General features: G+C 40.5%; 2 protein-coding genes across 4 annotated transcripts in view; both read left to right on the top strand.

Moving 5' to 3' along the window:
• LOC129765392 (uncharacterized) overlaps window positions 1-17,938 on the top strand; it is a 107,452-nt gene that overhangs the window by 26,090 nt on the left and 63,424 nt on the right. The gene's annotated exons all lie outside the window — the stretch shown is intronic.
• LOC129765750 (uncharacterized) lies at window positions 4,890-5,402 on the top strand. Its single transcript, XM_055766173.1, has one exon. It carries the CDS (start codon window positions 4,890-4,892, stop codon window positions 5,400-5,402), a length of 513 nt encoding a protein of 170 aa, XP_055622148.1.

Here is a 17,938-nt window from a genome sequence, read left to right as displayed (position 1 = left end):
CTATGGTTGGCCGCCATCAGTTTTTTGATATCATCGAGGCACTGCCGGAGCCGCGGCTAATCTTAGGTGACCATAACTCCCATGGAACAGCATGGGGTTCACTCTACGATGACAACCGTGCCACTTTGATTTATGATCTGTGCGACAACTTCAAATTGACAGTTTTGAATACTGGGGAAGCAACTAGAATAGCCAACCCTCCTGCACGGGCAAGTATGCTAGACATATCACTTTGCTCTTCTTCGTTATCCCTAGATTGCACGTGGAAGGTAATCCAAGATCCCCACGGTAGTGATCACCTACCAATAATTTTATCGATCGCCAATGAATCAGGTTCTCGTGAGTCAGTCGATATTGCGTATGACCTCACGAAAAATATTGACTGGAGAAAATTTGCAGAAATAATATCTGAAGCACTTGTTTTAATGCATGAACTTCCTCCACTCGAAAAGTATAACTTTATATCGAGTTTGATTTACGAAAGCGCACTTCAAGCTCAAAAGAAACGTGTTCCTGCTACCACTTTACGACGTCGTCCTCCATCACTTTGGTGGGACAAGGAGTGTTCAAAGGTCTACCTTGAAAAATCATCCGCTTTCAAAAAATTCCGGAAAACTGGACTAGTGGAATGGTTTCGAAAGTACCAAGCTCTAGAAGCCAAACTAAAAGGTCTGATTAAAGCAAAAAAGCGTGGATATTGGCGAAAGTTCGTCAATGGTTTGTCAAGGGAGATCGCTATGAGCACTCTTTGGAATACGGCTAGGAGAATGCGTGGCTGGAACCATACAAATGAACGTGAGGAATACTCTGACCGTTGGATTTTCAAATTTGCAAGAAAGGTTTGTCCCGATTCCGTTCCTGCACAAAACGTCGTACGCGACATTCCGCTCCAATGCGATTATGAGAATTTTTCGATAGTAGAATTCTCAATTGCCCTCCTCTCATGTAACAATTCAGCTCCTGGGTCGGACAAGATTAAATTCAACTTGTTGAAGAATCTTCCCGACTTGGCGAAACAGCGTTTGCTGAACTTGTTCAACAAGTTTCTGGAGCTGAATATTGTCCCGCATGACTGGAGACAAGTGAGAGTGATAGCCATACGAAAACCCAACAAGCCGGCTTGCGATCACAACTCGTATAGGCCGATTGCAATGTTATCCTGTATTCGTAAATTGTTAGAGAAAATGATTCTACTTCGTTTGGACAAGTGGGTTGAAGCAAACAATTTGCTGTCAAATACGCAGTTTGGCTTCCGCCGAGGTAAAGGGACGAACGATTGTCTGGCGCTGCTATCTTCTGAAATCCAAATCGCATTTGCTCGCAAAGAACAAATGGCATCCGTTTTCCTCGATATCAAAGGGGCATTTGATTCAGTTTCCATGGAAATTCTCTCAGAGAAACTTCATAATCGTAGACTTTCACCAATTCTGAATAATTTCCTGTACAATTTACTATCAGAAAAGCACATGTTTTTCAATCATGGCAGCTTGAAATCTTCTCGATACAGTTTTATGGGCCTACCACAAGGCTCCTGCCTAAGCCCCCTCTTGTACAGTTTTTACGTCAATGATATGGATGATTGTCTAACTAGAGATTGCACGTTGAGACAACTTGCAGACGATGGAGTTATTTCCATCACGGGTACTAATCCCGTCGCTCTGCAAAAGTCGTTGCAAGATACCATGAACAATCTGTTCACGTGGGCCCGCTGGGTATCGAATTCTCTACGGAGAAAACCGAAATGGTCGTTTTTTCTAGGAAGCACGAACCCGCCCAATTCCAGCTTCACCTATCCGGCAAAACGATCAAGCACTCGATGTTTTTCAAATACCTTGGAGTATATTTTGACTCTAAATGTACCTGGGGAATACACATTGCGTATTTGAAACAGAAATGCCAGCAAAGAATCAATTTTCTCCAAACAATAACCGGAACATGGTGGGGTGCCCATCCAGGAGACCTCATTCAGTTATACGAAACAACGATATTATCAGTGTTAGAATATGGCAGTTTTTGCTTCCGATCAGCTGCCAGGATTCATATTCTCAAGCTGGAGAGGATACAATATCGTTGCTTGCGTATAGCCATGGGGTGTTTGCATTCGACACATACGATGAGTCTCGATGTTTTGGCAGGAGTACCCCCGCTTACTCTTCGGTTCACAGAATTATCCTACAGATTTCTCATCCGTTGCAAGATCATGAATCCAATGAGGACCTTACCCACGACGTGCACCCTTCACCAGGCATTTCCAACCAAGTTTGCTTCCTATACTTTTGCAATTCCTCTGTCATTTTTTATCTGTCCATGCGACAAAAAATCCAAGGAATCCCAGATCATCTACGCTCCGATTCTATTCCGCCGATATTTTCGGCAGAATATGGGAAAGTTAGATCTGATAAAATGTTCTTTACTGACGGTTCATTCATAAACGGGTCCACTGGCTTCGGCATCTTCAATGAAAATTCCAGTGCCTCTTTCAAACTCAAAGATCCTTGTTCCGTGTATGTCGCAGAAATGGGTGCGATATACTATGCTCTAGGGATCATTGAAACACTGCCCATCGACCATTATTTTATTTTTTCAGACAGTCTCAGCTCAATAGAGGCAATCCGCTCAATGAAAGTTGATAAACGCTCATCTTATTTCCTAACAAGAATAAGACATCTATTGAGTGTTTTGGTCGAAAAATTATTTAAGATTACCTTAGCATGGGTTCCCTCTCATTGCTCGATTCCGGGGAATGAGAAAGCGGACTCGCTAGCTAAGGTGGGCGCTTCAGAAGGCACACTTTTTGAAAGGCAAATTGCCTATAATGAATTTTTTCACATTCCTCGTCAGGACACACTCGTTAGTTGGCAGCGCATGTGGAGTGAAGATGAATTCGGTCGTTGGTTACACACGATTATCCCTAAGGTCTCGACGAGTGCATGGTTCAAGGGATTGAATGTAGGTCGTGATTTCATTCGCGTGATATCTCGGCTTATGTCCAATCACTACAACCTAAACGCGCATATCTATCGCATTGGGCTCGCAGCAAACAATCTTTGTGATTGTGGCGATGGCTACCACGACATCGAGCATTCCCATTCATTTGTTCTATATATTTTTGTATTTATCTATCAATGTTGCCAACATCGGCAACCTCGACAACTTTGACAATGGCAGCAGCAAACAAGTTTCAGTTTTGCTGTCATAACTTGAACGAAAATACAGTACATGTGTTTATGCTTCGCACGTGTCCAAAACGTGTTTACCATCATTAACACAACAGCTATAGTTAATTAGTCAGTTCTTTTCAGAACTACTTTTGAGTCTCATGCGAGCAGCCATCGAGTGTGGTCGTGACACACTCCCATGCTGCACATGGGCTTTCCATCGAAGCTAAATTCTATCATTTAATCCTTTTTATAGTACACCATTTGTGGGGGATTCATTTGGAATGGGTATATTGTGTGTATTTTTTCTTTCAGGTATCACTCTGTTTCCGTTAGGGCCGGTTCTCGAATGGTCCGTCATTGTTCGTTCCACGGTTTGATTCCAGAGATGTATTCGGTATACCGATTGGGATTCTGCATGATAGCTTCTACCTTTGAGCTCGAGTATCTTTGATGGCGAAATTGGATTTATTAATTTTTGGTTTTAGATTCCACATAATGATAGTGTTATGTATGTTCATTTCAATTTGACTTTTTTTAAGGTACTGAATTTCGCAAACACACAACGATACAGTACGATTATGAGCTTATCGGATCGGTACTCAATAGAGTCACATGCATAAAAGACCTGGGAATTATTTTAGATTCGAAGATCACGTTCAGCGAACATATCGCATACGCAGTCTCAAAGGCTTCCAAGGCTCTTGGATTCATTTTCCGCACTACTAAACACTTTACGGGCATACAATGTCTTAAGGTTTTTATACTGCTCTCTGGTTCGCTCGATTTTGGAGTACGCTTCGGTCGTCTGGGCTTCATATTACCACAATAACATACAAAGAGTGGAGTCTGTGCAGCGTAAATTTGTCCGTTATGCACTCCGTCGTCTCCATTGGAATGACTCTCAAAACCTTTCAAGATATGGAGATCGTTTTAAGCTCCTGGGTTTGGATTAATTATGCGTACGGCGTAACACAGCTAGAGTTGTTTTCGTTTACGATCTCATCCAAGGCCACATGAACTGTTCTCGATTGTTAAGTTGCATTAATTTCAACGTCAGAAGGAGAAATCTGCGTAACCACGAATTTCTCCGCCTTCCAACTGCACGAACTAATTACTCTCACTATAAGTCTGTTGCTAGCATGACTCGAACATTCAATCGCCATTTTTAAAACATCGATTTTCATATATTGGGTTGGGAAAAAAGAAATGTCGTATATTGTCAATATATGGCAACACTTAAACATATCTTGTGTTGTACTTATCGCATCGGGTCATACTATACGGCTATACAAAGACGACAATCTGTGCTACAAGTGTCGTTTTGACAGTGTTGCGATTGTCAAAGATGGAGTCCACCAAGCAAGAAATTCGCCATATTTTACGTTTTTACTACATGCAAGGTAAAACTGCAACGATAATGAAGTTGCCTTCTTCATTATTGCTAAAAGGCAACAAGTTTGCGAACAAAACGGCGCATATTTGACTTAAATTGGATAACTTTAAGTTAATTTTAAGTTAAATAAAGCGTCAAATTTTGATCAGATTTTTTTCCCCAACCCAATATAAATACTACAGGGTTCGGCAATTGAACTGCTACATTACTTCAACAGTAATTATTACGTTGCACAGAAAATTGTATTTGACGACCCCTCGTCAGTTTGTTTACATTGTGTCTTAGCTGCAAGTGGATGTATGTGTTACTTCTGAGATCGAGTGTTATCCGCAAATATGGATATCGAACAGAAACGTAGTGCTTTAATTGCCTTGTTCCTAGCTGGGAAATGTCAGGAAGACATAGTTCGTGAGCTGTCCGCTTTACCTGTTTGCAGAAATTTTGTACACCGTACAGTTAAAAGATACCTGGAGACCGGAAGTACCAAAAGACGATATGGCGGGGGACGTCAAGCTACTGTGGTGACACCTGCCATGGTGAAGATCGTCAAGAAGCGCCTTAAAAGAAATCCTCGACGTAGTGCCACTAAATTGGCGAAGGATCTCAAAATATCGGATCGGAGTCTCCGTCGGATCCTGAAAGATAAAGTACAGTCCAAACCTTACAAGATCCAAAAGGTTCAAGACCTTTCGATGAAGCAAAAACAAGAACGGGTAAAAAGAGCGAAAGCGCTGCTGAAGAGGGCCGCGGAAGGAAGGTTGAAGAATATCGTGTTCACCGACGAGAAACTCTTCACCGTAGCGCAGTTCGTGAATAAGCAGAACGACAGAGTTTGGTTGCCAGAATGATCGCGAACCCATGCTGACGTACTGACGGCAACCAGGCGACAGAAACCTGCATCGGTGATGGTTTGGGCCGGAATCACCCGTGATGGCCGGACTCCGCTGGTTTTTGTCCCTGAAGGAGTGAAGATCAACCAAAATACGTATCGGAAACTAGTTCTACAGAATGTCGTCGAACCGTGAGCACGTCGTCATTTTGGTCCCAGAGGTTGGGTTTTCCAGCAAGATACGGCACCGGCGCACAAAGCAAAGAAAACCCAACTTTGGATTGCAGAGCATTTTCCAGGGTTCATTGCGTGTTCGGAGTGGCCGGCGAGTTCGCCGGACCTGAACCCTATGGACTTCGCTGTCTGGAGTATGTTGGAGGCCGAAGTCTGATCTAATAAACATGAAAGTTTGGAAGCCCTAGCAGCCTGGGATAAAATACCACAATAGCATCTGCGGGCCTCTTACGATGCGTTCCTCGATCGTCTGCGGCGAGTGGTTAAACTCAAGGGCGAACAGGTTGAATTGTACCAGTGAATTTTTAAAAAGTGGTTTGTTTTGAAGCAAAATTGAATCAATTTGAAATAAATTTTGTTTGCTTTGCTCAATTTATCTGTTTGTTTCAATGTAGCACTTCAATTGCCGGACCCTGTACACGTAGCTTCGAAAGACATTCTATTTAAAAAAAATTGTAAAACATAATTTTAGTTTAATCAAAGCCGGTCATCTTAGAATGAAACGCTTTCGCAAGATCCAGTTTTCTTCCAGTTTTTTGAAGAATATGATTGGCAACTCTGGCTGCGCGAGAAGAAATATTTGACCGAGCTTAAATCGCAATGCTTCCTCTCTCATCACATTGCCTGTATAACGAACGCTGCATTTGAATCGTGTATCGCGTATATGTCAGCGTCTTTCGGATTTTCTACAACGCGTAACTTTTGAAAAGGAATTATCTGCATTGATCGATTCTCTTCATTTGCATTCTCTTTCGTTAATAACTCATCGGTAAAAGCAATTCCTGGTATGTTCAACAATCGGGAGCGTAGAAAGGGGCCTGGTTTATCAAACTATGTGGCAAAAGTAGCGCAAAATCTGTCTTTTTGTTTATTTGGTTCCGCCTCTACTTTGCGAATGAACTGCGCAGCCAACTCGCAGCCGTCTTTCTTTCTCCTTCCCAATCAGATATCGACCACAAACTATACACACTTTTGATGCTATATTCGACTTGAAGTGGAAATGAGCCTCAGCATATGTCACGGTAAGTTTTTCCTATTAGGATTCGAAAGCATACTTCCTTGAAAGATACATTGTATCTAACTAAATAAATGCAGTGTATGCCGTACTCCAAAATTCTGGATACTCTTCAATTTGAGGCTATGTAGTGAATGTGAACGAAATTGCACTACTGTTTCTCAATATCTTCCATTCATTCCATTCCTGGATCGAGCTGTGTGTGTATATATGTGTGTGATCTCAGCACTAGGAATAAATTATGTCCGACTGTTGTGCTGTACTTGCTAGCTCGCCCGTGACTGTGATTTCATCTTCACTTCTCGTTTTATTCTTGTTGAATTATAGAGACTTCAAAATTTTTGCAGTTCATTCGTCTCTAGTCTCTATTCATGAGAAGGGCCCATGGGGACAACCTAATCCAAATTCCCTCTCCACCTGTCTTGAAGAAGACATTTCATTGTCGTTCGTCGCACGTCAGCAATTGCCTTCCCGTGCCTCGAGCGCTAACGATGTGATTAGTGATACGTGACCTTAGCCACAATCGTGTGGAATGTGGAGAATGTGTTCGTTTTTATGATGGATTTATGGGCAAATAAAAACCAAAGCTTATATGACTTTTTGTAGGGTTATTTGAGAAGTAAATTCTACTTGAAGATTCCAGCCTTACCCGAGAACTAAAAGAACGGCACAATTCCAGATATATATATATATATATATATATATATATATATATATATATATATATATATATATATATATATATATATATATATATATATATATATATATATATATATATATATATATATATATATATATATATATATATATATATATATATATATATATATATATATATATATATATATATATATATATATATATATATATATATATATATATATATATATATATATATATATATATATATATATATATGTATATATATATTAATCTGAAGCCACATGTGGCAAACATTCATTCGATATTATTTTTGCACTTATTATAATTAAAGGGTGTGTCACATCAAATTGCATCACGGAAAAAACGCTGTAGAAATTTAATTTTTAGGAATTATATCTTCAGCTTTCGCTTATAATCAGATAAGAGTGTATATATCACGTTGGCCATGCTTCACTGTCAATTTTTCGTAAATTTGGAAAAATGTCGTCGAACGAAAAAGAGCGTCGTGAATTAATCCTGTGTTTCGAGAATCCGGAGTTGGCACATCGGGACATCGGTAAGATGCTGGGAATCGTCCAATCCACGGTCAGCAGAGTACTAAAACGATACTTCGAGAACCTAACCATCGACCGGAAGGTGAAGAACGGCAAAAATGGATGCTCCGTCAGTGAAAAAGATCACAAGCGCGTAGTTAAGCAGTTTAGACGTGATCCGAGAAGTTCGGTCCGGGATGTCGCCAATAAGCTGAAGTTGTCAAGTTCATTCGTCCAGCGGACCAAGCAGCGGGAGGGCCTGCGTACATACAAGGTTCAGAAGGCTCCTAACCGCGACGAAAGGCAAAACATGGTGGGGAAGACGCGAGGCCGGAAGCTGTACACCGAAATGCTGACGAAGCCGCATTGCCTGGTAATGGACGACGAAACCTACGTCAAAGCGGACTTTCGTCAGCTGCCGGGCCTGTTGTTCTTCTCCGCAGAGGACAAATTCAGCGTTCCGGAGGAGATTCGCAAGCAGAAACTATCCAAGTTTGCCAAAAAGTACATGGTGTGGCAAGCGATCTGCTCTTGCGGAAAGCGGAGCGCCCCCTTCGTGATGACCGGCACGGTAAACGGGCAGGTTTACCTTAAGGAGTGCCTACAGAAGCGCTTACTACCACTATTGAAGCAGCACGAGGGCCCGACCATCTTCTGGCCGGATCTCGCTTCGTGCCACTATTCAAAGGACGTGTTGGAGTTGTACGAAGCCAACGGGGTCACCTTCGTGCCAAAGGAAATGAACCCGCCCAACGCGCCGGAGTTTAGCCCAATAGAGAAATATTGGGCGATTATGAAGCAGGCCCTCCGGAAGAACCCAAAAGTTGTCAAATCGGAGGCGGACTTCAAGAGAAAATGGATTTCTGTTAAAAAAACTACAACCTGACGTTGTACAGAACCTTATGGACGGGGTAAAGAGGAAGGTGCGAGCATACGGGCTTGGGCTCGAAGTATGAGTAAAAAGAAAATGCCAAAAGTTGTTTAATAGTTTTTATTTTACTGTCTAAAATTTTCAAAAGGATCGGTCTACTGGGCGAATTTCTACAGCGTTTTTTCCGTGATGCAATTTGATGTGACACACCCTTTATACTGCAATAAACAATTTGTTGAATGAAACGAATATGAAAATCGCTAAAATGATGTCCCCATCGTTGTCACAATTTTTTGTGTTATCATGCTTCACCACAGCACCTTTACTAAAAATTGTTTAAAAAAGAATTCATTATTATGTCAAATAAATCTATATGTTTCTTTGTTCTGTAGAGACCATTTTGCCGATCTCAACATTTTCTGAATTCTCAAATTAATCTCGGAATTGATTAGTTGGTACCACTTGAGATCCCCATCAGTTTATTGTTGCGAAAGTTCCGATTAGGTGATAACGACAGTGGTCGCCATGAAATTGAAGAACAAAACAAAATTACTCTCAAACATCAAGTGATTTCACTAGCCTGTTGAGCGTTCTAGCGCCCTATGTTATTCAAGTACCCACGAATGAGACTCGAATGTTGTACGGGAAAGGGTTAATATATTTTACCAACGGCACAATTTTTGATGCCACTGCAGGAAGATCGAGTAAAATTTTGTCATTTGACAGTGACCCTGAACAACTATTCGTGTCAATATCCGGCGATTTTGTTTTGCTGTCAGCAAAAATTTCAACACACTGAGGGTTGTTTCCTTTTCAGTCGTACAATATTGTATCGTAAATTAAACCAGGGTGAACAATTTGCGCTACACTGCACCGGCACTCATCAACTTTACGACTTGAATTAGCCAATCTGTTTGTTTTCCATCCATTTGTTCATCCAGCCTATCGGTGGTCTACCGTTTGATGGGGTCCGTGGATGGTTGCTAATATTCCACCTGCCAAGTCCAATCACAAATGCGAAGCGGCTAACTCCGTTGAGTCTTTGGTAGCTGCCAATATTTACCTCGAGCGCTAACGATGTGATTAGTGATACGTGACCTTAGCCACAGTCGCGTGGAACGTGGGGAATGCGTTCGATTTTAGGATGGATTTATGGGCAAATAAAAATCAAAGCTCATATGAAATTCTACCCCTCATTGGCACCATTGCAAGCTTAATGAGACGCTCGGTACGATATGCACTGCTGATTTAATCCACTTTCAATTGGCTACGGAGCGGTAAGATAACACCATTTGTACGAGAGGCTGAGGAATGCTGCCGGTTAATGATGCTCGCAGATGGCTTTTTAGGAGCAGTAGCACCGGATTAAAATATTTAGGTTATATAGCAAACGGCGGAATAGATTTTGCGATACCACACAACAAATGGATGTTCAGGAACCTATTTTTTTGTTGTGGTTGGGTTACGTATCAGCAGTGTGAGCCAAGCGTTAAATATAGAGCACGCGATGAGCTGATTAACATATAATTACAAACATCTTGCACCATTGTTTTCTCGATCAACACTGAATCGTGAAAGAACGTTTGAAGACCGCATATGCAACGCTGATGATGATTATACGTTTCTGGAAATCACATAACATTCCATGATGCACTCAACATCTTTAATCGGGCGGAGCAATATGGAGGGCCGGTTGTGTAATATTTATGCGGGAATCGTATAATTTTAATAAAGAGTTAAAGTATTTCATTTCATAATCAGAATTGGATTCTCTACGGAACATGCCAGTCTATTGAACCGATCGTTGCAGTTGGTAAATTCCAGCCGGGTGACGTCTTTAGAGAACCCCCATTGAACTGACAGGAGCCAACATATCGGGTATCCCACTGACATTTTCCCTTTGTTTTCATATGAATTGGGTATCCCACTGACAGCTCTGCTTGAGATTTTGCTAACGATCCTAGCATCAATCATAACACCCGGCTGGTAAATTCATTATGAACTCTGGCAGTATAAGATGCTTTTTTCTCTTCTGGAAATTAGAGAAAGAAGAGCGACCTGCATTTTTCAAGCGTGTCACGCCATTAAAATTAAATTTCGTTCAGTTTACTAAATGAACTTAACTTCAAACATCTCATGCACTGATATGCTCATCAACAGAATCGAAGGGTGACAACAAATAGATGCAATTCATTTGAACTTTAGAAAACAATAATTCTACTGATGTTCAAGATGACTCAAAACTCTACAACTCTTCAAACACAAGGAGCCTATCAACATAACATCAATAGTCAATAGTTATACAGGGCGGACTCAATTATATACTTCTCATACAGTACTATTAAAATACATATATCCAGAACTCTAAGGATAGGAATAAGGTTCTCGGGGTCGCTTATTCATCAGTCGGTTGCCTTTTTTCGCTCTTTTTCGCTCGTAAACAGGAGTACTTTCGAAGGTTTTACACTGCCAGGGAATCTCACGCACCTGAGCCCACACGCTGAATTCGCATAAAGGCCGTGCAGTGCTAACCCACGCATTTTTCCCCGATTGAGGACGAGAGCTGACGACTCCTTTAGAGTTCGGAGAACGACAACAATAAAGGGATAGTGGTAGTATGAGAGCACGATTATGTTTTTCTGTATGTACAATGTTTCTTCTTTCTTTATTTTTTTATTCCCTATTTCCTTTTCACCTGTCCCTTTTTCTTTTCTCCTTATATATCCTGTTTGTGACGTAACAATTTTTAATAATTTGCATGGGTATACTTGCGGTAACTATGGTTTAAGGTTTTCTTTCTCTCTCCGTGTTCTGGTAAGCCTCATCCGAAGCGTAACCTTCCATCTGTCCCTTGCAACGTCGTCGGGGACTTACGCCCTTTCAGTCTCTCTTCTACGCGATGGCGGATACGGAATTTATTTTTATTTATTTATTTGTCCTCGTCTTCGATTTATAATCGTACAGACTGAAACTTAAATTATGTCTTTAATCCTAGCCTTAAAACTATTCTTGGACATTCCAAAATCGTGGACATGGCAAACCGCGTTGAATGCTCTCAGACATGAGTTAAATGGGCCGTTCTGTCCGTAACTGGTTCTGTGAAATGGCAGATTGATGACGGGATAACTACGAAGAGTTCGTGTTGGTACATTTAAATTGATTTGTTGCAGCAGCTCCGAACAATCAATATTACTCTCTATTATATCGAATATAAACGTTTGTTGGAGTTTGAGTCGACGAGCTGATAAGGTTTCCAAACCGATGAGCATGCAACGCGAGGCGTAGTCAGGCAAGTTTACAGGATCGCTCCATGGAAGTTGTCGTAAGGCATAACGAATGAATTGCTTCTGAACTCGTTCTAGCTTGGCAACTTGTACTGTCTGGTATGGCGACCATATTGGAACTGCATACTCAAGAATGCTGCGAACCAGTGTGCAAAACAGTGTTTTGAGTGTGTATACATCCGTGAACTGAACAGTCTGTCTCCGAATGAATCCAAGCACCGCGAATGCTTTGGCTGCAGTGGCTGAGACATGATCTTGGAATCGTAGTTTTGAATCCAATGTGACGCCCAGATCGCGTATAGAGTCGACCCGTTCCAACGTGTTGTTTCCAATTTTATATGAATAATTGATTTTGTCAAGCCGCCGTGAGAATGAAATTATCTTGCATTTCGTTATGTTCATCGCCATACCATTTTCACGGCACCACAGCATGAGCTCATCGATGTCGCTTTGCAGAACAAGACAATCGAGGACAGATGAAATCGTTCTATATAATTTTAGGTCGTCGGCAAACATTTTCTTCGGAGACTTCAGTTCAGGAACTCAGCCTTCCAACAAAATGGATGGCTAAAAGGCCCGCTGGACGGACCTTTCCAGCGTATTAGTATTCGGGCTAGTTTTGCCAAAGAGACCAGACCACATTACCTTTTCTCAGGATTTTTCAACACTCCTCTTCCTATTTTCCTTATCCTTCTATTGTTCTATAATCCTGCTTTCTGTGAACCGGAACTAAACTTTGCTAACAATGTTTTCCAAATTCAAATTTCCAACTAACCTTACGTAGATTCTCTCTGTTTTCTTCTACCACTTCTATTCACATCTTTTTCCAATTTTTAAATTTTAAATTCAATTTTCCGTCGCGCATTTCTTACTTTCTTAAACGGTAGAAGTCGTTTGCCGGTTCTGCTTATTCACCGAGCTTTTCCTTTTTTCCCAGCTCTGAACGAGCCTGTGCTTACCTGGATGGTTGATTGATTCATGATTCATTATTGTTCTCGTAAGAGTAAAGCGTTACGCGGGACAGTCCCGCATTTCAACAAAATGTCCCGTGTTAGATTACGTCCCGCATTTGGCAAAAGAAACGAAAATGACCCGCGATATCAGTATATTTCAATATCACAATTTGATCATGTTGATTTTCTTAAACGGATGAACCTCAAAAAAACTCCTATTCGGTAGACTGTTCAAGAGCGCTTCTAATGCATCCTAAGACTAATACGTTGAGCTGGTTTCATTGCACCGACAGTGGGCTTTTTGTATACTCGACAGGAAGAGGGAGGGTTGTTTGATGAAGTATCGTGAATGAAGCGCTGGGCGGTCTTACGGAAGTTGGCCGGAACTTCAACCATGGCCGATGAAAAGATGTAGGGTAACATGGGGTGATTTGGACCACCCCTTTATCTAAAAAATTACGGCTCAACTTGGATTTTTTATAATGTCATTTCCTTCTATTGTTGAACCGTATGTACCTAAAGTAAAAAAAACTTTGGTAAAACTTCACAAGTAGAGGGAAACGGTAGCATGAACACAGCAAGCACTTTGATCGTCAAAAAATGTGAGTTTTCCGATCGTGGTTTTAAGGTTTTTCCCGCTAATTAAACAAACTTTTCGTGTTTTGTGTAGTGAAGTTCTGTTCGCCAACAGAAGAGGAACAATTTGATGTAGCGAAACTGTAAGTTTGATAACAATAAATGAAATTAATTGCATTTTTATTTTTGCATGTTGTGTGGGGTGACATGGACACGTTTCTGTGGGGTGAATTGGTCCTACAAGTTTGATACTTTTCTTCATCCTAATTGATTCCAGATGCCGCTGAATTACAAAAAGAGGATGGACAGACAACGTTGGAAGGAGGAGCTTGAAAGAGCAACGTAGGCCATCGAGAACGGATTTTCTTTGATCAAGCATCAAAAGTGTTTGAAAATGCTCGACCAACAGTGAAAAGATTCATGCAGAATTCGAGATGGTGTCGATCCAACTTTTCTGGTCTGGAATCTGACCAAGACACCTGGTATCGATCCCAAAACATTGATACTGATTGTAACATTATCCCGAAATACTTTACATAAACATAAGTATGTTTTTTTCAATGAAACACGCACTGGACCAAATCACCCATTTGGACCACAGACGGTCCAAATCACCCCGTATCAAATTTTAATGTCCAAAAATCATCTCTTCTATTTAATGATATATTTGGTAGATTGAAGCTTTATATAATGATTAAACATTATTTATTGAGAGAAAACAAGTGTAGCTCAGTATACAATGTGACATTTTTTATTCAGACCGTATTGGTTTGGAAATATTAGGCGATTTGCTTAGGTGGTCCAAATTCCCCCCTTTTCCCCTATGTCGGCGTGTTCTTTTACATTTTCGTGGCTTTGGTGGTCGACTGTCTCTCCATTTTGGTCATTCGCCTAAAAGTTTTTAATGGTCGCAGCTGGGGAGTGTTGAGAAGGTTGGCGGTCTTCGCGACAATGTTTATCTCCAGCCGATCCATCCTCCAGTGATCTTTTGGCATAATGGGCTGATCCCAGGTTCGGCATAAAGACCACATCACCTTCGCAACTTCCGGCAATCACTTCGTACTATATATCTCCCCGTTCACCATATGACTCGAAAGAAGAGCGGCTTAAACATTCCCTTCACATCTGTCAGAGAAGGACCTTCTTTGAGAACTTGATGTGGATAATATATTCGAAGTCATCGCTTACCTGGGAACGTAAAGTACCCGATCCCCTGCCATTCGTTAAATTCTAGCATCAAGTACGTCTCATCTTTCATTATAAGCACGGAAAGAAGTTTTTTACCAGTGAAAAAGAAATATTTCACTTCTTTCGCCGGAAAGAAATTTTTCACCAGCACCTCAAGCTACTCCTTCTGGGTGATTGCCTGCTGCTCAGATACGGCCGGTCTCGTCTGACGCTTCCACATAAAAATATCCAGTTTGGCCAGATTCTCCTTCACCGTTTGGCCGGTTGCTTTGATCTCCCGGCTTAAGGAGCAGCAGGGAGATGATGTTGTAAATACCAGATCAGCTATATCTGGCGGACACAAAACGCCTCAGGATGTCCAACTCCTTCGCTGTGGGGTGGAGCTTGCAGTATGAAAAAAACATCAAGTTGCTTGATAATACTGCTGCTGCGAATCAACAGCCTTGAATCATTTTTGTTGTAGGCTTAATAAACGTAATATTTAAGAAAAATTTCGAGCAATCCATTCAGTAATATTCGTATTTTTTTTTCAAAGAAAATTGTGGAATTCGAATTGTGCTTGCCAGGCGTAAATGCTTGAGCGAGTAATTTTCAGGCGTAAATAAAATCTAAACCACCGAAAAATCACAACCGAGTGCCGATACTTAGAAAGAAATAATACATATCAGTTCAGACTCGCTAAACTATGGTATATGTTCACGTAACGTATATACATAACGTTTTGTTATTTGTGTCCTGCGTTAGACCTCTGACCATCTGGTCACTTTACGTAAGAGCAATACACAAGCTTTCCATATGTCGAGATATGCGTCCTTAAATTGTAGCTTAAATCGCAATATTTTCGCTCTCCACATTGTCCGTATACAGAACGAACCTGCGCTCAATTTGTGTTGTTTAGGACGTTGTTGTGAGCGATTGATTGCGACTACGGTGAAGATTCTCTCTAATTTCCCATAAATTTGTGCAGGCCGCGTCAAATCAAATGAGATTTGAACCAACGTAAATTATTTTTGCTGCAATCAGGCTTGTCTGAGTGTATAAACCAGGTGTATGGCACGATTTTCGCTATCTCACTCTGCCTACCGTCACCGCCTATCTTACTATCCCTCTACTGTAAAAGTTCATCATCGACATCACGATATGTCAGATGGTGGTAAATTGGTAATTCGCGATGTCAGAAAAACAGTGTCGACTACAGATTAGGGCCATAATTTGGGTCCCAATCTCGTTAGTGTAATCTTTATCAGATCAGAAGACACGAAGCCGATTTTTAAATTTTAAAATTTTAATGAAAATTTTCACTTCATGTTATTTAATTACTTGAAACACTTATTTCTGACTCTCATTCAATCATATAGTTATACAATTCAAACATTGCTACTGAATTTTTTCGTTATAATATAAAGTTGTCTTCATAAACAATTTTCCTATGAGACTTTTTCACCACCTGCAAACAAAAATGTTTTTAATTTAAATAGAATTTGATATGGAAAAGCTAATTTTCATTCATAATTTTAGTTTTGAAAACGTTCATTCCGACTGAAAATCAGCAATTCTTTGACGCTCCCCTAAACTAGTAAACGAAGCTCAAAGCCGTCAACGCGGATCTCTGTTTTGAAGAAAACAAATACTTTTAACGTTTGAGATGTTGGCACCAAAAACATGGCGGGTATAAACACTGCAAAATCGTGGTTGATTTTATCGAAATTGGCTGACAGGTCGTTGTAGACTGCATCCGTTTGGGTAATACCATTGACCATTCTATTGAGAAAGTACGTCGTGAAAAAGAGAAGTTTCGTCGTAGCAGAACGCTTCGTCCTGAATTCATGGAAATGTAAAGCTGGCTGCTCGAGGATTTCAGTTTGTTGAAAGCTGATTGTAACATTGAATCATCGACAGCGATGCGGAAAAAGAGTTATTAGGAAGTGGAACGCTACTGAGAGTTGATCTTGGGAAAGATTCTCCTTTGAGAAAACACTTTATAACTTCAATGAGAAAAGGTTGTAAATTCCTTGAACATCAGACGTTGTGGAAGATAGATGACGGAAGCCCAGACTTTTGATGTTGCTGATCGTCGTATTTCCAAGATTTAGAATCTTTTCTAAATTTGCTCATGAACCCTACGTTGAAATACTACATAACATCGCTTACTTGCTCGTTGGTACTGATAGAAAATCTGGAATATCGTTCTATATGACTCTTCAATGAAGTCTCTATGTCGACAAAATCAGTGTTTGGACTGTAGAAATGTCCAAAAGTTCAAGCATTTTAAGGATTTTGCTGAAAAATTGAGAAAATACGTCTTAAAAGGGATTCTGGTATGAGGCTTCAACTATCACGGAGCGTGTGACCGCTGAAACAACTCTCAAGAAACGTGAGAGGTTTAGGCACATCATGGATTCAATTAACTAAAGAGGGACAAAAAAAAGAAGAAATAGGGGTAGTGGAGACATAGTGGTCACCCTAAGAAATGTGCCCTTTTCCTGCATCCGTGGTATGTAAAAGGAAATTTAGAATTTGGTATCATCTCGAAAAAATATTTTTGTCCGAAAATCAACCTTCTGGGTCTGGGCTGAGTAGGAATAAAGGTATGAAAAAAAATAATAATGACCAATTTGCCCCAACTACCCCAACACGTATTTTGAATGTGGTTTTCGCTATGAATTTCACTGCGGATGTACTGGACCAGCGGTACTGAACCTCACAATACAGATGGTGTCGAGGACCGCAAAAAAATAATAAAGAAATGTGGTGTTCAAGACACAATCGCATTGTTAACGTAGGTCTACGAAATTCCGAATAGAAAAACTCGTGCCACGCTATGAAAAATGTCTCGAACGTTACGGCGATTATGTAAAAAAATAGAAAATAAAACGTAGATTACGAAAATCTTGTCCTAACTTTATTTTTCCTCGATTTCTATGGCACTGAAACTTAGTTTTTGAACGACCCTCTTATAACATCAAGAATGATACTCTTTAATACAAATTGACAAGCTTTCATAAGTAGGGGTTCGAACGTTCAACGAAGCAATAAAACGCAAATTTGAACAGATTACCAAATTAAATCTCATAAACAACATGTAATCGTTTTTAAGTATTTCATGGCAAAATAACATTTTCATGGCTTGTAGATACAACGTTCCAAAAACACTCAGAACTGCTTCAGAAAATCGAACCGAATTGAGTGTGTCGGAACAATTCTTTTCCGAAGAACGCTGCTCTCACCGCTGAAA

Source organism: Toxorhynchites rutilus, chromosome 2 (assembly GCF_029784135.1).
Source record: "Toxorhynchites rutilus septentrionalis strain SRP chromosome 2, ASM2978413v1, whole genome shotgun sequence".
Classification (NCBI taxonomy): Eukaryota; Metazoa; Arthropoda; class Insecta; order Diptera; family Culicidae; genus Toxorhynchites; species Toxorhynchites rutilus.
The sequence above is the reverse complement of the archived record's forward strand: the minus strand, read 5'-3'. Positions and strand labels throughout refer to the sequence as shown.

What these genes read in the sequence shown, in the direction of transcription:
- LOC129765750 (XM_055766173.1), top strand. Translation starts at nt 4,890, where the DNA reads ATGGATATCGAACAGAAACGTAGTGCTTTAATTGCCTTGTTCCTAGCT.